This window comes from Babylonia areolata, chromosome 15 (genome assembly GCF_041734735.1).
Source record: "Babylonia areolata isolate BAREFJ2019XMU chromosome 15, ASM4173473v1, whole genome shotgun sequence".
Classification (NCBI taxonomy): domain Eukaryota; kingdom Metazoa; phylum Mollusca; class Gastropoda; order Neogastropoda; family Buccinidae; genus Babylonia; species Babylonia areolata.
The window spans coordinates 4,720,425-4,742,653 of NC_134890.1; the positions used below are offsets into that span (position 1 = coordinate 4,720,425).

General features: G+C 41.4%; 1 protein-coding gene and 1 long non-coding RNA gene across 2 annotated transcripts in view; one reads left to right on the forward strand and one right to left on the reverse strand.

Annotated features, from left to right (window-relative positions):
* The first annotated feature begins 14,677 nt into the window (after window positions 1–14,677).
* On the forward strand, window positions 14,678–16,031 carry LOC143290146 (uncharacterized). The gene is made up of 2 exons (XR_013056338.1): window positions 14,678–15,266; window positions 15,368–16,031. It is a non-coding gene; the product is annotated as an uncharacterized LOC143290146 (long non-coding RNA).
* A 1,627-nt stretch (window positions 16,032–17,658) lies between these two features.
* Window positions 17,659–22,229, reverse strand: part of LOC143290147 (proton-coupled zinc antiporter SLC30A2-like) — a 76,195-nt gene continuing 71,624 nt past the window's right edge. The window contains exon 7 of the mRNA XM_076599448.1: window positions 17,659–18,760. Coding sequence (XP_076455563.1) covers window positions 18,615–18,760 — 146 coding nt within the window. The 3' untranslated portion in view covers window positions 17,659–18,614. The remainder of the gene's footprint in view (window positions 18,761–22,229) is intronic.

Consider the following 22,229-nt stretch of genomic DNA (forward strand, 5'->3'; position numbering starts at 1 on the left):
AACAGTTCAGTTTGTTTCTGTTCTTATTGAATTGTAAAAGCTTCAAGAGCACAGGTCTTTCAGAAGTATGTGACAGACTCAATGTACATGATGCCAGTAATCTTTGGAGCATACAGCTGCAATTGGCTGAATTCAAAAGATCAAGTTTATGCATGGGTTTGTCCATTACGATGTAATAATTAAACCAATTGTACATTGTGTGCAGCTGTCCCCAGTCACCCCTCCTTTTGCTGAAATATTGTTGCACTGCAGTTTGTTTCTTTATTGCTGCAGTGAGTTTCTCAATCTTCGTATGTTTAAACACATCATACAGCTGAGGTGGGGAATAGGTCCAAGTATGATGCTGTCTCACCTAGATTTGAAGTTGCTTTTTTATTTACATGACTTCAGCCTTTGTTTTTATGGCCCTCTGGTCAGCTGCACTATTAGCAACAACAGAAACAAAAAAACAAACAAAAAAAGTATTTATTGCAAACAAAGCTGAGATAAGCAAACCAAAGCAAAAAGGAGAAAAAGAAAGTGAGCACAAAGTCCAGCATGAAAGGGAGTGTTAAAAATACAGAAATATTTTCAGAAAAACATTTGGACATTGGTCACATTAAAAATTTACTGGAGTACACGTTCCAGACTTGGCATTGATACGACAAAGGGGAAAAAGAAGACGGAAACAACAAAGAGAAGGAACAGAAAGAAAGTAAAAGGATGGTTCATACCATTGGACAACGGGTTGGCTGAACATATGTGTGTGATTCGCTTTGCTTCTAGTTTGCTGCTGGCAATCAATAGACATGGTTCCTTTGTGCTGCCAAGTGATATATGTAAAGGCATATTTTTATACAAAATCTGTGTGTAGTGTATGCACTTTTTTGGTTTGTTGGTTGCCCTGTTAGCTTGTCAGAAGGTGAAGAGATGAATAGACAGACAATGGGCAGTAAAGACCTGGACATCATGGCATGGAATGGCCATGCTCCAGATGTGTGAAAGTGTTGAAAAGTGGCAGAATGAAACTGTTAATACTTTGTCAGTTTTTTCCTTTTTTCTTTGTCTTAAGTATTATGACTATTGTTTATGGCTTTTTTCCTTTAAAAAACTAATTTTGTTTTCCTTTTCCCAGTTTCTTTGCCTTTAGTATTATTATTATTTATTGTGTTTTTTTGTTGTTTTTAAAATTTTTTTAACAATCTTGGTTTACTGATTTTCTCTTTTTTTCACCCTGACAAATCATTCCATTATTCTTAAACAACAGGTCTGTCTCCCTGCATTCCTTGTTAATCAGTGTCTTTTCATGTCAGAATATGACGGGGGAAAAGTTGTGTAGATGTGCAATGGACACAGACCAGTTCTTGCATCTGAATTCTGTTAACTACAAATCAGATTTCAATTAAACCTGTATCTGTGCTGTAGTGTTTTTTGTTGTTTTTGTTTTTTGTTTCTTTGTTAAGAGACAGATTTAGACTGCTTTCATCACATTATGTTGACATAATGCACAATACTTTTTTCTTCTTTTTTTAACTGGTTTTTGGTCTGAGGAATCTCTTTGTTTACTTCTGAATGATTTGTTCACATTATGCTGCTTAAGTGTGCATTTTGTTCTGCCTCTTTTCACAAGGAGAGTCAGCTTGCTGCCAAAAGAACAAAAGAAGCAGATAAGCTATGCAAGAGTTTGGATAATGTTGCTGGTTAACTTGACAATGCAGATTTCATTTCAATGCATGCTGTTAGTTTTGGGTGTAGCTTTCTTGTTTCATCATGTTGCAATTAGAAAAATTGTCATGCCTGTTTTCTTTCTGTTATGGATTACCCTAAATAAAGGCATGGTTGTTTGAACATCTTTCTCTTGGCTTGTCTGTGTGTTGTGCTGTCTTACTTCTATGTGTGTGTGTGTATATGTGTGTGTGTGTGAGAGAGAGAGAGAGAGAGAGAGATGACAGTTACTACCATTGACAAGACAAGAAGATTGTTTTGCCAAATGATTGTAAATTCTTATTAAAGTATAAGTAAAAACAGTGGAAGATATTTCTGGACACTGCCAGATACTGCAAAGACAACTTTGGGGATAATCTCTTGCAGAGTCTTATAATAAAAATGAAATTAAAAAAAACATAAAATTTCTGCCAGCCTAAAATGAACAAGCCTGATCTATTACCACACAGTGAATGATGGGCAAGACAAAGGTTTGGTTACGCCAGTTTGAGTTTTTGTTTACTAGGATTTTATAAGTTAAAATACTCAAGTTGAATATGTTTATTGTCTCATTCTCTTACATCCAGTCACAATCAGGACAAGAAGGCAATCACTAATAAAATAACTCTATACGATATGGTATAGAGACAGAAAGGTCACTAATAATAACTCTGAATGAGATGTTATAGAGAGAGAAACGTGGTCACTAATTATAACTCTACACAAGATGGTCACTAATTATAACTTATAACTCTACACAAGATGGTCACTAATTATAACTCTACACAAGATGTTATAGAGACAAAGGTGGTCACTAATAATAATTCTACACAAGATGTTATAGAGACAAAGGTGGTCACTAATATAATTCTGTACAAGATGTTATAGAAACAGAAAGGTGGTCACTAATAACTCTATATGAGATGTTATAGAGACAGAAAGGTGGTCACTAATAATAACTCTGTACAAGATGTATAGAGACTGAAAGGTGGTCACTAATAATAACTCTACACAAGATGTTATAGAGACAGAAAGGTGGTCACTAATAATAACTCTACACAAGATGTTATAGAGACTGAAAGGTGGTCACTAATAATAACTCTACACAAGATGTTATAGAGACTGAAAGGTGGTCACTAATTATAACTCTATACAAGATGTATAGAGACTGAAAGGTGGTCACTGATTATAACTCTATACAAGATGTTATAGAGACAGAAAGGTGGTCACTAATTATAACTCTATACAAGATGTTATAGAGACTGAAAGGTGGTCACTAATTATAACTCTACACAAGATGTTATAGAGACTGAAAGGTGGCCACTAATTATAACTCTCCATGAGATGTTATAGAGACAGAAAGGTGGTCACTAATTATAACTCTACACAAGATGTTATAGAGACAGAAAGGTGGTCACTAATAATAACTCTACACAAGATGTTATAGAGACAGAAAGGTGGTCACTAATAATAACTCTACACAAGATGTTATAGAGACAGAAAGGTGGTCAATAATAATAACTCTACATGTGATGTTTAGAGACAGAAAGGTGGTCACTAATAATAACTCTATACAAGATGTTATAGAGACTGAAAGGTGGTCACTAATTATAACTCTATACAAGATGTTATAGAGACTGAAAGGTGGTCACTCTATACAAGATGTTATAGAGACTGAAAGGTGGTCACTAATTATAACTCTCCATGAGATGTTATAGAGACAGAAAGGTGGCCACTAATTATAACGTTTAGAGAAAAGCAGACACAAATAACAAATCTGCATGAGATGATTTGAAACAGAGGTTAAGATGGAAAGAGAGAGGACGACCTCCAAAAACAGACAGATGATGATGATACGGATACGGACACAGCTCCTCTCCTTGGTCAGAGAACAAGTGCTAGGCACTTTACATACAGTCAATTGCACAACAGGTTGTCTACCTGGACAAAACTGATAGAACTGTCACTGGGCACTTATTAATTTCATGTATCATTCTGTCAGGTTTCAGTCACACACATACACACACACACACACATGATTTTCTACAAATATGATGGTTTATTTTATTTCTTTTTACCCTGACATGTAGGCAGCCATATACCATTTTGGGGTGTGTGCATGCTTGGTGTGTTCTTGTTTCCATAACCCAGACAGAGAGTGGATCTTTAAACAAAAATCCACAACAAAGAAAACGGAAGGAAGCCTCATTCATTTCATTTATTTCTTGAACATAGCATGTTAACAAACACCAAGTATCATGCAGTTTTGCTGTTCTTTCTTTTGTATGATTTAAACTGCCTCCATCTCCTTCCTGCCTTTCTCACTGTCCTGACTCACAGAGAAAAGGGTGGACTTCAGCCCAGCCACGCTTTTTTTTTTATTTTTATTTTTTAAAGCTTGTTGGAAAGGATTCTTTAATTCACTTCTTTTTTCTTGCTGGGATAAAACAAGGTTCATCAAAACCTGGGTGATACATGTTGCAAAAAGATTTCTTTACTCAGAATCCAAAAGTTGCGACTCACATCCCTGTATCGATTCTGCTGCTGAGAGCGGTGAGAAACTGCCGAAATGTTTAGATGATTTGCAACTCCTTGATTCTGACCTAGTACAGAAACCTTTCTGCTACAGACATGACAGAAACTGTAAGGAGAGGGGCAACGCAATATATTACATTGCGTACAGATGAAAGGTGGGGGGGGGGGGGGGGGGGGGGGTATGGAGGAGGAGGGGGGAAGGTGCAAGGGGCGAGGCAGTGAATGTGTGTTCAGACAGTGGAAAGCCATCTCTGGCAGTGACAGTTTTGCAAACAACACGGCTTGTTGTAGAGATAACACCCCCTCCCTTGACACATACAGACTTACATACACATAGTCATTCAGATGAGACGATAAACTAAGGTCCCATGTGCAGCATGCACTTAGCGCACGTAAAAGAACCCATGGCAACAAAAGGGTTGTTTCTGGCAAAATTATGTAGAAAAGTCCACTTCAATATGAAAACAAAAACAAAAAACAGCAGGCAGGAAAAAAAGAAAAGAAAAAAAGGGTGGCGCTCTCAATGTAGCGACGTGCTCTTCCTGAGGAGAAATTTGTTGTGACAAAAAGAGTAATACAATACAATACACACAACTGCCCATCTCTGACACTTTGGCTGTGTCTGCACAGCACTGGAAAGGCTTACCAGTGATGTCTTTCAGAAACACACACACACACACACAAAAAAAACAACCACCAAAAAACAACAACAAATCAAAACAACAACAAAATGAAACATGTACAGCAAAGGAAGATTTCTGGAGTCAGTTACCCTTTCTTTCACATCAGCCTTTCTGAGCTCAGCTCTCTGGTTACACAACAAAAGAAGCCACTTCACAGCCAACCATAATGTTTACAAGACTCTACATCTAATTCTAACTACAAAAAAAAAAAGAGATAAAGAAAAGCTTTCAATAAAACCAAGACAACTAACCAAAAATCTTTCACCTTTTGCTGCCGACAGCCCAGCAGATAACCAAGAGCCATATCAGCACTGTAACACTGCAAACATCACTTCCATAGAACTCCCCCCCCCCCCCAACCCCCCCCTGACACCCACCTGGAAAAGAAAATCAGGCAAAAGTACAGTTCATTTCCTGTACACTAACTTAGGACATGCCTCTAACATTGACCATTCTGTCAAGTTTTCATCACAGGACTATTAAAAAAAAAAAGATTAAAAAAGGAAAAAGAAAAAAAAAGGGCTAACATCAACCTAAAATGATTGTACATAATAAACAAATAAACAAAATTATATACAATACTAGGCATTAAAAACCCAACAAAATTTGCCGACAGGTACCTCACATGTCTTTGGCACAAAAAAGAACACAAAACACTGTGAGTGCCCTATCATCAGCATGATAAAATAACACACAATATTCACAGGTTTCCAGAAAAACAGGATGACGGGGTCAGGGTGGAAGCAAGCAGAAGACACAACAGCCAGAAACAGAAAGACAGCAATAGAAACCAGGGCACTGCACAGAATTTCCTGAAGACTGGGACTAAATTCATAACAGAAGGAACCCCTGACATCCTCACAGGGGTTAACAAGCAAGGAACAAGACATCCTCAAAGGGGTTAACAAACAAGGAACAAGACATCCTTACAGGGGTTAACAAACAAGGAACAAGACATCATCAAAGGGGTTAACAAACAAGGAACAAGACATCCTCACAGGGGTTAACAAACAAGGAACAAGACATCCTCACAGGGGTTAACAAACAAGGAACAAGACATCCTTACAGGGGTTAACAAACAAGGAACAAGACATCCTTACAGGGGTTAACAAACAAGGAACAAGACATCCTCAAAGGGGTTAACAAACAAGGAACAAGACATCCTCACAGGGGTTAACAAGCAAGGAACAAGACATCCTTACAGGGGTTAACAAACAAGGAACAAGACATCCTCACAGGGGTTAACAAACAAGGAACAAGACATCCTCACAGGGGTTAACAAACAAGGAACAAGACATCCTCACAGGGGTTAACAAACAAGGAACAAGACATCCTCACAGGGGTTAACAAACAAGGAACAAGACATCCTTACAGGGGTTAACAAACAAGGAACAAGACATCCTCAAAGGGGTTAACAAACAAGGAACAAGACATCCTTACACGGGTTAAACAAGGAACAAGACATCATCAAAGGGGTTAACAAGCAAGGAACAAGACATCCTCACAGGGGTTAACAAGGAACAAGACATCCTCACAGGGGTTAACAAGGAACAAGACATCCTCACAGGGGTTAACAAACAAGGAACAAGACATCCTCACTGGAGTTAACAAGGAACATGACATCCTCACAGGGGTTAACAAGCAAGGAACAAGACATCCTCACAGGGGTTAACAAACAAGGAACTAGACATCCTCACAGGGGTTAACAAGCAAGGAACAAGACATCCTCACAGGGGTTAACAAACAAGGAACTAGACATCCTCACAGGGGTTAACAAACAAGGAACTAGACATCCTCACAGGGGTTAACAAACAAGGAACAAGACATCCTCACAGGGGTTAACAAGCAAGGAACAAGACATCCTCAAAGGGGTTAACAAGCAAGGAACAAGACTTACACACCACACACATGTAGCTCCAGGTCACTGCCACCCAAAGAACAGGCCTGACCATACACCAATGACATGTTCAGCAACTTGTTCACATTGACAACCAATCAATGGTTCAAGAAATAAGTAAATCAGCTCCAAAAATTTGCCTGAAACACATTATCTTCAGTAAAATGTGAATACTATTGCCACTGTTGACAGCATGATGATCACAACATAAATATAAGTATCACTCATTTCCACTTCACATCAAATAAATATTGAATACAAACTGTAGACTGAACAAAAGAAAATTGGTATTCCACGGCTTTCACACAATTCTACCAGCTACTTGAGCTACTGACACTGATACTTTACCAGTATTACCAGTAACTACAACAAAATCTCTTTCTCTCTCACACACACACACATTGAGACAAATTCGATGCTGGTTCAGATTCTGATTAATGTTGAAAAATATTTTTTTGTTACACATATACATCCATATATACATCATCTGATTTTATCCATTCAAAAACACTGGTAAAGCTACAAACTAGATATCAAATAATCTGTTCACGGGAAAGTTCAGCACCAGAAACACTTTGGTGTCAAACTGATGCCCCAAGCTCTTTAAGCGTCACATTGCTTCTCTCCCCCTCCCCACACCCCACACCACCTAACCCCTAGCTTTCCCAGGTAAGTCCTCATCTTAAAGTACAACATGAGGGCATTAACCACATCCATCATGAGCACATCCACCAGATCCATCAAAGTGCTGAAATCAGAGGGGTCAATAACAGACTGAGTTGTCGACACAGAAACTGTAGATTACAAATTTTGCAACTAAATATTACATACAACCTCCCCCCCCCAAAAAAAAACACCATCAAACAAAAAGGTTTGTGCAAGTGAATAAAAACAGCCATGCGAATTACTTCCAATTAAAAACTGAAGGAAGAGGGAGAGGAAAGGAGAGATAAAGATAAGTATGAAAACAAAGAAACAAAACAAAAGAAAACAAAAACAATGCCAGTGGCTGGTTCCCGCGAACACAGTATAGTTGGAAGAACTATTTTATTGCAGTCTTGTAGGAAGTGAATTAATGGTGAAGCAAACTGATGTGTTTCAAAGATAAAGGACACTGTCCCCTTCCAACAGCACCTTGAAGAGATACAGCTCAACATAAACCATCAGTCTCAATGCATAGTGATGTAAACATCACATTCACACACACAGATCCAGCGGCTTCTCAGCACTAGAAGCTCCGGTAGACACCAGATTAAAGTAGTGAGATACAAAGGGTATGTACTATGTACAAGGAGGATGAGAGATCAACAATGACAGAGAAAACATTCCACTGTATTTGTTTTGCTTCTGAGTAATGTCTGCCTGTACACCTAAATAAAATCAATATACGTGAGCCAAAAACCAAGAAACATACTGGATACAGGTGAGCAAATCATTTCTACCAATATTCATCATTTCATGAATATGGGTGATATATTATCTGGTGACATTAAGAAACATATTGGATGCAGATGAGGAACACATTTCTACCAATATTCATCATTTCATGAATGTGGGTGATATATTATCTGGTGACATTAAGAAACATACTGGATGCAGATGAGCAACACATTTCTACCAATTTTCATCATTTCATGAATGTGGGTGATATATTATCTGGTGACATTACGAAACATACTGGATACAGATGAGCAAATCATTTCTACCAATATTCATCATTTCATGAATGTGGGTGATATATTATCTGGTGACATTAACTTTGTAACCTCCTTTTTTCCTTCTGCCTCTTCAGCTTTTGTAACTTGTGTGAAGGAAAGAGGGGAAAAGACCGCCAGTTATCTCTATGGAAGAAAAGCAGACAAGCCACAACCATTCTGGGTTAAGAAGCATAGGCATTTTTGGCTGCCTTTTTTCTTCTGCAACACACACACACACGCACACACACACGCACACAACATACATATCATATACTTGCTTTTTCTTTACCTCAGTGATAGCAGTATCATTTTCATTATCATTTCACCTGCTGGAAACGAAGATAATGTGAGCTCAGTCACGGTGAAGATCTGCTCATGGACACAGCAAACAGGCTGTCTATCTTTAGTCTACATCACCTGACTTTAAGTGACACAGCAAACAGACTGTCTATCTTTAGTCTACATCACCTGACTTTCATGGACACAGCAAACAGACTGTCTATCTTTAGTCTACATCACCTGACTTTAAGTGACACAGCAAACAGGCTGTCTATCTTTAGTCTACATCACTTGACTTTAAGTGACACAGCAAACAGGCTGTCTATCTTTAGTCTACATCACTTGACTTTAAGGGACACAGCAAACAGGCTGTCTATCTTTAGTCTACATCACCTGACTTTAAGGGACACAGCAAACAGGCTGTCTATCTTTAGTCTACATCACTTGACTTTAAGGGACACAGCAAACAGGCTGTCTATCTTTAGTCTACATCACCTGACTTTCATGGACACAGCAAACAGGCTGTCTATCTTTAGTCTACATCACCTGACTTTAAGGGACACAGCAAACAGGCTGTCTATCTTTAGTCTACATCACTTGACTTTAAGGGACACAGCAAACAGGCTGTCTATCTTTAGTCTACATCACCTGACTTTCATGGACACAGCAAACAGGCTGTCTATCTTTAGTCTACATCACCTGACTTTAAGGGACACAGCAAACAGGCTGTCTATCTTTAGTCTACATCACCTGACTTTAAGGGACACAGCAAACAGGCTGTCTATCTTTAGTCTACATCACCTGACTTTCATGGACACAGCAAACAGACTATCTATCTTTAGTCTACATCACCTGACTTTCATGGACACAGCAAACAGACTGTCTATCTTTAGTCTACATCACCTGACTTTAAGTGGCACAGCAAACAGACTGTCTATCTTTAGTCTACATCACTTGACTTTCATGGATGCAGCAAACGGGCTGTCTATCTTTAGTCTACATCACCTGACTTTAAGGGACACAGCAAACAGACTGTCTATCTTTAGTCTACATCACCTGACTTTCATGGACATAGCAAACAGACTGTCTATCTTTAGTCTACATCACCTGACTTTCATGGACACAGCAAACAGACTGTCTATCTTTAGTCTACATCATCTGACTTTAAGTGACACAGCAAACAGACTGTCTATCTTTAGTCTACATCACCTGACTTTAAGGGACATAGCAAACGGGCTGTCTATCTTTAGTCTACATCACCTGACTTTCATGGACATAGCAAACAGACTGTCTATCTTTAGTCTACATCACCTGACTTTAAGGGACACAGCAAACGGGCTGTCTATCTTTAGTCTACATCACCTGACTTTAAGTGACACAGCAAACAGACTGTCTATCTTTAGTCTACATCACCTGACTTTAAGGGACATAGCAAACGGGCTGTCTATCTTTAGTCTACATCACCTGACTTTCATGGACATAGCAAACAGACTGTCTATCTTTAGTCTACATCACCTGACTTTCATGGACACAGCAAACAGACTGTCTATCTTTAGTCTACATCACCTGACTTGAAGGGACACAGCAAACGGGCTGTCTATCTTTAGTCTACATCACCTGACTTGAAGGGACACAGCAAACGGGCTGTCTATCTTTAGTCTACATCACCTGACTTTAAGGGACACAGCAAACAGACTGTCTATCTTTAGTCTACATCACCTGACTTTAAGGGACACAGCAAACGGGCTGTCTATCTTTAGTCTACATCACCTGACTTTAAGGGACACAGCAAACAGGCTGTCTATCTTTAGTCTACATCACCTGACTTTCATGGACACAGCAAACAGACTGTCTATCTTTAGTCTACATCACCTGACTTTCATGGACACAGCAAACAGACTGTCTATCTTTAGTCTACATCACCTGACTTTAAGTGACACAGCAAACAGACTGTCTATCTTTAGTCTACATCACTTGACTTTCATGGATGCAGCAAACGGGCTGTCTATCTTTAGTCTACATCACCTGACTTTAAGGGACACAGCAAACAGACTGTCTATCTTTAGTCTACATCACCTGACTTTCATGGACATAGCAAACAGACTGTCTATCTTTAGTCTACATCACCTGACTTTCATGGACACAGCAAACAGACTGTCTATCTTTAGTCTACATCATCTGACTTTAAGTGACACAGCAAACAGACTGTCTATCTTTAGTCTACATCACCTGACTTTAAGGGACATAGCAAACGGGCTGTCTATCTTTAGTCTACATCACCTGACTTTCATGGACATAGCAAACAGACTGTCTATCTTTAGTCTACATCACCTGACTTTAAGGGACACAGCAAACGGGCTGTCTATCTTTAGTCTACATCACCTGACTTTAAGTGACACAGCAAACAGACTGTCTATCTTTAGTCTACATCACCTGACTTTAAGGGACATAGCAAACGGGCTGTCTATCTTTAGTCTACATCACCTGACTTTCATGGACATAGCAAACAGACTGTCTATCTTTAGTCTACATCACCTGACTTTCATGGACACAGCAAACAGACTGTCTATCTTTAGTCTACATCACCTGACTTGAAGGGACACAGCAAACGGGCTGTCTATCTTTAGTCTACATCACCTGACTTGAAGGGACACAGCAAACGGGCTGTCTATCTTTAGTCTACATCACCTGACTTTAAGGGACACAGCAAACAGACTGTCTATCTTTAGTCTACATCACCTGACTTTAAGGGACACAGCAAACGGGCTGTCTATCTTTAGTCTACATCACCTGACTTTAAGGGACACAGCAAACAGACTGTCTATCTTTAGTCTACATCACCTGACTTTAAGGGACACAGCAAACGGGCTGTCTATCTTTAGTCTACATCACCTGACTTTAAGGGACACAGCAAACAGACTGTCTATCTTTAGTCTACATCACCTGACTTTAAGTGGCACAGCAAACAGACTGTCTATCTTTAGTCTACATCACCTGACTTTCATGGACACAGCAAACAGACTGTCTATCTTTAGTCTACATCACCTGACTTTTAAGTGACACAGCAAACAGACTGTCTATCTTTAGTCTACATCACCTGACTTTAAGTGACACAGCAAACAGGCTGTCTATCTTTAGTCTACATCACCTGACTTTAAGTGACACAGCAAACGGGCTGTCTATCTTTAGTCTACATCACCTGACTTTAAGTGACACAGCAAACAGACTGTCTATCTTTAGTCTACATCACCTGACTTTAAGGGACACAGCAAACAGGCTGTCTATCTTTAGTCTACATCACTTGACTTTCATGGACACAGCAAACAGGCTGTCTATCTTTAGTCTACATCACCTGACTTTAAGTGACACAGCAAACAGGCTGTCTATCTCCAATCTACACTTCTCTTAATCTGATCCTCAACACATGTTGTCAAAGAAAAATTACCAAGTATAAATCCTGATTTATCCCTTGACAGCATATGACACTGCGTCATGATTATCATGAGCCGTGATGACAGGACAAAATAAATTTACTAATTACCTTGCTGACAGCGTTAGCATGCGGTCTGGTTCTGGCACAGGCACATGAAAAAACTGGTGATAACAGCTTTGTCTTTGAAGGTAACAGATGAACCTAACCTTCCATACAGTGCAGTGGAGTGAGGAAATTGGGTGTGATGTAACCCTTCAGTTAGTGTTTATTCATTCACCTGTACTGATGGCGGTGGTGATGGTGATGATCATAGCAGTGGCCGTGTCCTCTGTGTCTCACTAACAAGTGGAAACTTGTCCACTGTGAATGTTGGGAACAGGAAAGCGTGGCAAAAAAGAGACTGAGTAAACTGTGTGTGTGTGTGTGTGTGTGTGCACGTGTGTGTGCATCTGTGTGTGTGTGTGTGTGTGTGCATCTGTGTGTGTGTGTGTGTGTGCATGCATGCATCTGCATGAGTGCGTATGTGTGGGTGTGTGCGTGGGTGCGTGCTTGAGTGTGTGCTTGTGTATGTCATTTAAGACATTCTTTCTTAAACAATATAAAGTCAGAATAAACAAACTCTGATACAACTGCTACAGTTATATGTGTACGCGTGACCTTAATTAAACAGCCTCCACCAGCACTGTTCATGTTTAAAAGTTTCAAAGGACATGTCACATCTGAACTTACAACTCAATTACTTAGTTTGATCAGCTATGCCCTTAGTTGCAGAACCTATATTTGTGGTTTTCACGGCAGGTAAATGTGATTCTGATTCACACCTACACACATCCTCATGTACACACACATGTACACATGCACACATATATACATGAGCACATATGCATACTGATGGATTGAAGAAACAGATATACAAAGACCAATAGTGAATACAGACAGCCGGAGAAAAAGATTTTTGTCCTGTAAGCATGGAAAAAAATGTGTGCTTTTTTCAGTTTTCAAAATCGTATCAATTACATAAATGAAATTATATATATATATATATATATAGAATTAAAAAAAAAATATATATAGAATTAAAAAAATATATATATAGAATTAATTAAATACTGAATACATAAAAAGTAAATCAATATTGAGATAACTATTTGAGATCCTTAAAAGGAGATTACTATTTCTTAAACATTTTCAGACTCTCCAACTTTTTTCAAAACCAGATACCTACACACTATACAGGGAGAAAAATAACACACTTCTCTCTTAACGGTGAAAAAAACGAAAGGAAAATGTTAAGAGCTGTAAGCCTGGAAAACCATACATCTATACATAAAGAGCGCCGAGGAAAATTCACCTTTACTTTTGCACTTTTGCCTGAAAAGCATGCTATCTGAAAAGGAAATAAATCTCAATAAATATAAATTTTAAAAAAAGAAAAGAAAAAGTGACAGAACATTAACCAGCGTCTCTCCCAGAGAAGCTAAAATATCTGCAGAAGCTGGACACAATGTTGCTGTAATGTACAGTAACGGGTAGAAGAAGAAAACACAAAAAACGTGGGGAACAATTTTCAAGCGCCTCTGCTGCATAACAGGGATGAGACTGAGGCTTTCTGTTTCAGGTCTCAGATCCGTCACATTACCTCCAAAATTATGTATCTGAACAAAAGAGAAAAGACTAAATAACTGGGGGTGTCTCTGTGACAAAGTAACTCAGGATGTCTTTGTAACTAAGTACCTCAGAATGAAACACATCAACTCACTGCTATTCTCTCCCACTCCCTACACAAGATGTCTGTACAGGAAATCTCACAACATGTCAAACTGCCATTTTGTTTTTCATCTCTTCCCGACCCAAAGACAAGATGCCATAAAAACCACGCACACACCAAAGCAGTCAAGTATCACAAGTCCTCATCTTTCTTCTGCCTCAAAATATTCTCTGGTTCTTCATTTTTTAATTTTTTTTTTTTTTATTCAAGCCTTCATGGGCAACAGTACCCACATTCTCTCTAAAGTATGAGCGGATTTAACCGGAACAACCATTTTAACCCCCATCAAGACAGCCATACTTTGTTTTTCGGGATTTCTCGGGCCCATAAAATAGAGTTTCCATCCGGCTTTGAGCTGCACACACACACAATTGAATGGAATGTAGGGATAAACACAAGCTGAACATATCTTTTAAAAAAAACAACAACATCATGTGAATTCCTGAAACTCTGAAAACAATCCATGTAACACAACAACAACATTGGAACTGACATCAACATCAAAGAGCAAAATTCAGATTCAATGGTCACAGCTGGCGTCACATCAACACAGACATCTTGCTAAGCAAAATGATTCCAGTCTGCAAAGTTTCCCCACCCCACCCATCCTCCGCCCAATGGAACCATTCTGTTCTCAGTGTACATTCCCTTTTTCACTGTTCCTCCCCCCCCCCCCCCCTCCCCCCCAGTTACATGGCGCTGTGGTGAAGGGCCGTGCTATGCCATATGGCCACATGGTAAACACACACATCGGAGAGAAAGCTGTGCAACAGGGAAGCCCACTGTAAACTAGGGAAGCCCCTTGTAAATCACAGTCAGCTCAGCAGTTATTTCTTCTTTCTGCACGCACACACGAACACCAACACACATATTCACACACACACAGACATGCATTCCACCACACACACACACACAAAGATGCATGTGCACACACACACACACACACACAGCTTTTCATCTTCTGAAATGTACAAATGCTAAGATAAAATGAAGAAAAACACACAAATTAAAAAGAGAATAAAATGACATCTACCCAATGTAAAACAGTGTACCTGAAATAATGTCATGGATTTCTGTCAGCTGGTAGCAACTCTTACGCCACCTGTGTGCATGTGTGTGTGAGTGTGCATGTGTGTGTGTGTGTGTGTGTGCGTGCATGTGTGTGTGCATGCGTGCATGTGTGTAAAAACCACCAACTTTCAATGTTGTCACCACAAAAGGTGAACTGAATGAAGAGCACACAAACATACCTGCAAACGAACGACACAGCACAGAGCAAGAACAGAGACAGGTGGGAGGACACACAGCAAACGAACGACACAGCGCAGAGCAAGAACAGAGACAGGTGGGAGACACACAGCAAACGAAGGACACAGCGCAGAACAGAGACAGGTGGAAGACACACAGCAAACCAATGACACAGCGCAGAGCAAGAACAGAGACAGGTGGAAGACACACAGCAAACGAAGGACACAGCGCAGAGCAAGAACAGAGACAGGTGGAAGACACACAGCAAACCAACGACACAGCGCAGAGCAAGAACAGAGACAGGTGGGACGACACACAGCAAACCAACGACACAGCGCAGAGCAAGAACAGAGACAGGTGGAAGACACACAGCAAACGAACGACACAGCACAGAGCAAGAACAGAGACAGGTGGGAGGACATACAGCAAACGAACACAGGGATGACCAAACCTGAACACAAACATAACTACAGATCATAAGCAAAATCACTCACAGTAACAGGCATACAAAACAAAAGCACACAGCAACTCATTCCTGGGCACAAACAAGAACACAACACAGTAACAACACACAATCATCACGTCAAGAAAAAGACAAAGCCAAACCACCACTTTTCCTGACAAAGACACTGACAAAGGGACCAGCCAGGCCGAAAAGAAGACAGGAAGAGACGACAATGAGAAACAGCCTCACACAGAAACAAACAAAGCCACAGAACAGAGGAAACAAATTTCAGGCACAGAGTTTCCAGAAGGTGGTGATACCGTTCATGCAATTGAAAATGTCCAGAAAATAACACAATCAAAATTTCACTGAGTGTTATACGATAAAATGCATGAGCTTTCAGGGCCAACAAGTTTCCATGGTAATACTGGAATGTCCTCCAATAAAATGATGTACAGACAGGGAATGTAATGTGACAATGTGAAACATTATTTGTGCCTTCAAATCAAAAACACCCAGTGACCCAGAAGTTCTATGACTGCATGGTGGACCTGCATCCCACAGCTGCCTTCATCGCAGAAACTGGAGCGTCCATCAAACAAACGAGAAGGATAAAAATGTTTTTTTTGTTTACTCATGAAACTTGTTTTGTACTGCTGTGCAACTTTGATTCAGTTTCACTTTAACTCACTCAGTACGGCCAGTCCTCTCTTCTCCTCTACAAAGACCCCTTGGATGTCCAGTGGGTGTCTGAATGACCCAACCTTTAGCTTCCGTCGTCAGAATTGTGGTATTCTTTGTCAACATTCACCTCTTCAGTATAAGAGCCTTCCTCTTGCAATATTTTGATGATGGTAATTGGGGTGAAATGCTGTTGACGTCGTCTCTTTTGCCGTTCGTATGGAGAGTTAAACCATTCTGATAATGGACATTGACAGTGCCAGTGTTTGTTTTTTGTTGTTGCTTTTTTATATATTTAAAAAATTTAAAACAATGTCTGACATACATACAAAATAGCAAGGTTATGTGAGTGTGTCAGCTACTTTTTTTCTTCTGCTTCTTGCATAGTGAAGATGAGCCAGTTCTTGCTAAAATGTCACAATAAAACCGATTCAATCAAATGTGTACACACCAACACATTCAAAAATGCACACTACACAATTCACACATACAGACACACAGATGTTCACACACACACACACACACACACACACACACAAAAGAAAAAAAAGAGGCTCTAAATACAAGAATGACGTCATACAACTGAAATAAGAAAAACCCAGGCTCACCCAGCATCAAACAATAATGTAAGTCGACATGGGAAGCACGTGTACACAACACAAATGTGACAAGAAGCACACGATGCTGAGGTGTGTATTTGTAAAGTATCCACAAACACGTGATCACAGGTACAACACAACAATGTCGATCATTTGATGGGCCATTAAAACCATGATGCACCAGTTGATGGGATGATCCGCAATTAACAACCTCCCACAAGGCCAGCAAAAAATAAAAATGAAAATAAAATAACAAGAAGGAGAAATAAAAAGTCATGAAATAAAAGATAAGGTAAAAAACAGAATAAAATCAAAAAGTCATGCCCCTTGGAAGTCTAAAGCGACAAAGAACATCAACACGTTCAGCTGTTTCTCGCTCAGAGTGACCCAAAAATGTGAGACAAAAAATATACCCCTGCCTCTACCCTCATCATCTTCCTTCCAAGCCATTGTTTGTGTAGCACCAGGTCTGAGAAAAACCAATGGGTCAGTCACATGACATGGCATCTGAGTGAACCTGACTGGCTGCCATGTCGGTGCATAAAGTACACACATGTATAACACATGCCCCTAACCCCCCCCCCCCTTCCTGCCCCCCCCACAACATTCCATAGCCATTGAAAGGTACACACATGCACACATGTATAACACATGCCCCTACCCCCCCCCCCTTCCTGCCCCCCCCACAACATTCTATAGCCATTGAAAGGCACACACATGCACACACACACCCAAACCAAACACAGGTACCCCTTCACACCTGACTGGAGTACAGTTGGGAGAAAACCGTAAAGAGCCTTTCCCCCAAGGACATGACACCATGCCGATACGGGGCCTCAAACCCTGATCACCTTACAATCCTGACAGGAAGTGAAATATATCACCAAAACAAACGACCCCCCCTCCCCTGTGATAACGTTAAGAAGGCATGACGCTGAGAAACGTTATTTCACACCTTGTCGAACACTGGCAGCGCTACCAACACGACTGCAAAACTGAGGGTTCTGCTTCTCCTGAGTCTGAAGACCACAACTCCCACTTGCACTCCCTTCCACAAGTCAGCATTCACTTCAGGTGGTTTTACAGGTGGATAAAAGCTAGATTATTTTTTAGTTTTAATCACCCAGACTCTCCTTCTCTGTTCTCATGGTAGATGCAAGCTGGGAACCAACCCGACCCGGACACAGGCTGTAGTGTCTTCAGTAAGTGCTTCCGGAGTGAACATGGGAGGTGCAGTAAGCAGCAATGATGGTTCTACCGCCCCCAACACCCTGCCACATACCACAACCAGCTCACCACTCTCATATCTTCACTGCACCAAATCAGTCCTCATTTGGACACAGAACAAACAATCCATTCCACATTCATACCAATGAAAAGAAAAAGAAGAAAAAAAAAAAGCGTCAAAGACATGATCTTGTGCAGAATGCAGTGGTCAGCATCCTTGTTTGTCGCAGTGTTTCCTGCACTGTGACCAGATCTAAAACCTTTTCAACAGTGTAATGTCAACTCAGCGTCACATCTCAAGTCTGCAGATTTAAACCGTTACCCCGGTGCAATGACCGAAATGTTTCCAGCTCTATCACTTGGGAAACCTCCCTCCCCTCTACCCCCATGCCCCCCCCAAGCCCCCCCCAAAACCCCAAGTCAGTGATGGTGGTGGTGATCATTTGGTCAGCAGCTGACACTGGGAGCAGTTGGACATGACGTCATCGTTGTAGGTCTCCACCTGGATGGTCAGGTGGTAAAAGTTGTGGTGCTTCATCTTCTTGGTGGCTGCCTTCAGCACCTGGCTACACTTCTCCGCATCGTCTGAAAAAAAAAGTAAATGAAATCAAATAAATAAATGAATAATAAATACATAAATAAATAAAGAAGTGAAAGAAAACCATGGTAGACACCATCACTGATGTTTGGAGGCTTGGTGTGTCAAGAAGGAAGAGGTTTGGAGGCTTGGTGTGCCATGAACAGGAAGAGGTTTGGAGGTTTGGTGTGCCAAACACAGGAAGAGGTTTGGAGGCTTGGTGTGCCAACAGAGAGGTTTGGAGGCTTGGTGTACCAAGAGAGAAGAGGTTTGAAGGCTTGGTGTGCCAACAGAGAAGAGGTTTGGAGGCTTGGTGTGCCATGAACAGGAAGAGGTTTGGAGGCTTGGTGTGCCATGAACAGGAAGAGGTTTGGAGGCTTGGTGTACCAAGAGAGAAGAGGTTTGGAGGCTTGGTGTGCCAAGAGAGAAGAGGTTTGGAGGCTTGGTGTGCCATGAACAGGAAGAGGTTTGGAGGCTTGGTGTGCCAAGAAGGAAGAGGTTTGGAGGCTTGGTGTGCCAAGAAGGAAGAGGTTTGGAGGCTTGGTGTGCCATGAACAGGAAGAGGTTTGGAGGCTTGGTGTGCCATGAACAGGAAGAGGTTTGGAGGCTTGGTGTGCCAAGAAGGAAGAGGTTTGGAGGCTTGGTGTGCCATGAACAGGAAGAGGTTTGGAGGCTTGGTGTGCCATGAACAGGAAGAGGTTTGGAGGCTTGGTGTGCCATGAACAGGAAGAGGTTTGGAGGCTTGGTGTGCCATGAACAGGAAGAGGTTTGGAGGCTTGGTGTGCCATGAACAGGAAGAGGTTTGGAGGCTTGGTGTGCCATGAACAGGAAGAGGTTTGGAGGCTTGGTGTGCCAAGAAAGAAGAGGTTTGGAGGCTTGGTGTGCCAAGAAAGAAGAGGTTTGGAGGCTTGGTGTGCCAAGAAAGAAGAGGTTTGGAGGCTTGGTGTGCCATGAACAGGAAGAGGTTTGGAGGCTTGGTGTGCCAAGAGAGAAGAGGTTTGGAGGCTTGGTGTGCCATGAACAGGAAGAGGTTGGAGGCTTGGTGTGCCAAGAGAGAAGAGGTTTGGAGGCTTGGTGTGCCATGAACAGGAAGAGGTTTGGAGGCTTGTTGTGCCAAGAAAGAAGAGGTTTGGAGGCTTGGTGTGCCAAGAAAGAAGAGGTTTGGAGGCTTGGTGTGCCAAGAAAGAAGAGGTTTGGAGGCTTGGTGTGCCATGAACAGGAAGAGGTTTGGAGGCTTGGTGTGCCATGAACAGGAAGAGGTTTGGAGGCTTGGTGTGCCAAGAAAGAAGAGGTTTGGAGGCTTGGTGTGCCAAGAAAGAAGAGGTTTGGAGGCTTGGTGTGCCAAGAAAGAAGAGGTTTGGAGGCTTGGTGTGCCATGAACAGGAAGAGGTTTGGAGGCTTGGTGTGCCAAGAGAGAAGAGGTTTGGAGGCTTGGTGTGCCATGAACAGGAAGAGGTTGGAGGCTTGGTGTGCCAAGAGAGAAGAGGTTTGGAGGCTTGGTGTGCCATGAACAGAAGAGGTTTGGAGGCTTGGTGTGCCAAGAAAGAAGAGGTTTGGAGGCTTGGTGTGCCAAGAAAGAAGAGGTTTGGAGGCTTGGTGTGCCAAGAAAGAAGAGGTTTGGAGGCTTGGTGTGCCATGAACAGGAAGAGGTTTGGAGGCTTGGTGTGCCATGAACAGGAAGAGGTTTGGAGGCTTGGTGTGCCATGAACAGGAAGAGGTTGGAGGCTTGGTGTGCCAAGAGAGAAGAGGTTTGGAGGCTTGGTGTGCCATGAACAGGAAGAGGTTTGGAGGCTTGGTGTGCCAAGAAAGAAGAGGTTTGGAGGCTTGGTGTGCCATGAACAGGAAGAGGTTTGGAGGCTTGGTGTGCCAAGAAGGAAGAGGTTTGGAGGCTTGGTGTGCCATGAACAGGAAGAGGTTTGGAGGCTTGGTGTGCCAAGAAGGAAGAGGTTTGGAGGCTTGGTGTGCCACGAACAGGAAGAGGTTGGAGGCTTGGTGTGCCAAGAGAGAAGAGGTTTGGAGGCATGGTGTGCCATGAACAGGAAGAGGTTTGGAGGCTTGGTGTGCCAAGAAGAAGAGGTTTGGAGGCTTGGTGTGCCATGAACAGGAAGAGGTTTGGAGGCTTGGTGTGCCATGAACAGGAAGAGGTTTGGAGGCTTGGTGTGCCAACAGAGAAGAGGTTTGACCCATTAGTCAAGATGCTTGAAATGGAAAATTGAGAATGTGACTGAGAGACAGCAGCAGCAGAGAGAATAACTGACCACCAACAGGAAGAGGTCTGGAGGCTCTTCACTGCCCTCAGCTCTCTCCACTCTCTTTTCTGTTTCAGTTTTCTTCTTCATGATCCAGATCAACAGCAATGTGCTCCCCCCTCCCCCACTTTCTGTTATGAGAGTGACAGCTCACTGATAGCCACGTCACCATAGTTTTTTCCTTGCACTTTACTTCCAAGCAGGCGGTATTTACTTATCTGAAGACCAAAAACGTGAAGTAACGAAACAGCTTCAGGCTCTGGTCAACTCCAGACCGAGGGAATAACCAAGAGCAGCAAAACAGAAAAACGACTTGCACAGAGTAAAGCCATACACAGCGCTCTGTAGAATGGGGTGCTGCTAGCAAGATGTTCCTGATAAGACGGGGCATGCTACTGAGCTGGAATACCTTGCCACCTGCTGAGGGAAAGGAGAGAGGGAATGATCACCTTCACCCTTTCGCTGCCAGGAAAATAAAATTTAATTGAAATCTATTTGCCAGGGTTTTTTCCACAAAAAACGGGTATAAATTTTCCAAAAATTCTGTGCTCTTTGTTATTGGAGAAAGACCCATAAAAGTATATATTTTCTGAAAGGTAAATGAATAAAGAATACAAAACACATGCTGTTTTCCCATTTTATATATTTTTAGTGACATGCTGTTGTTTTGAAATCAGTGTTTTGTTTTTTGTCACATTTTCAACTTGTTCATTACAAACATTAGGTAATTTGCACAAAAACATCATATTTTCTGGACAAATGGATATCTGCAAACACAAAATCATACTAGAACAACCACAATATATATATATATATATATATATATATATATATTAAGAGATAGATACACAATACATTGTGACTTCTCCAAGTGATAAGATGGATGTGAGGCCACGCCCCCTCAGTCTCCACCCCCCTCCTCTTCACCCCTCTCACACGGTCACTTGATTCAGTTCTCATCAGACCGCGTTGGCTGCGTGCCAAGAATACCGCTCTGCTGCTAATTCGGTCGTTCTGTCGACTGCTAACATCTGTACAGCCGGCATCACTCACTGATAGTCGCAACTTGGCCACTCTCTTGATTGCTCCCTTTATTTTCTATCAGATCGTCCTATAAATGTTCATCACTATCTTCTCCTTCGAATTTACACTTCAATTCTTTCTGAGCATCAGCTAAAGAAAGAAATCTTGGTTGATTTAGTTCATCACGATCGCATGTCTTGAGCAC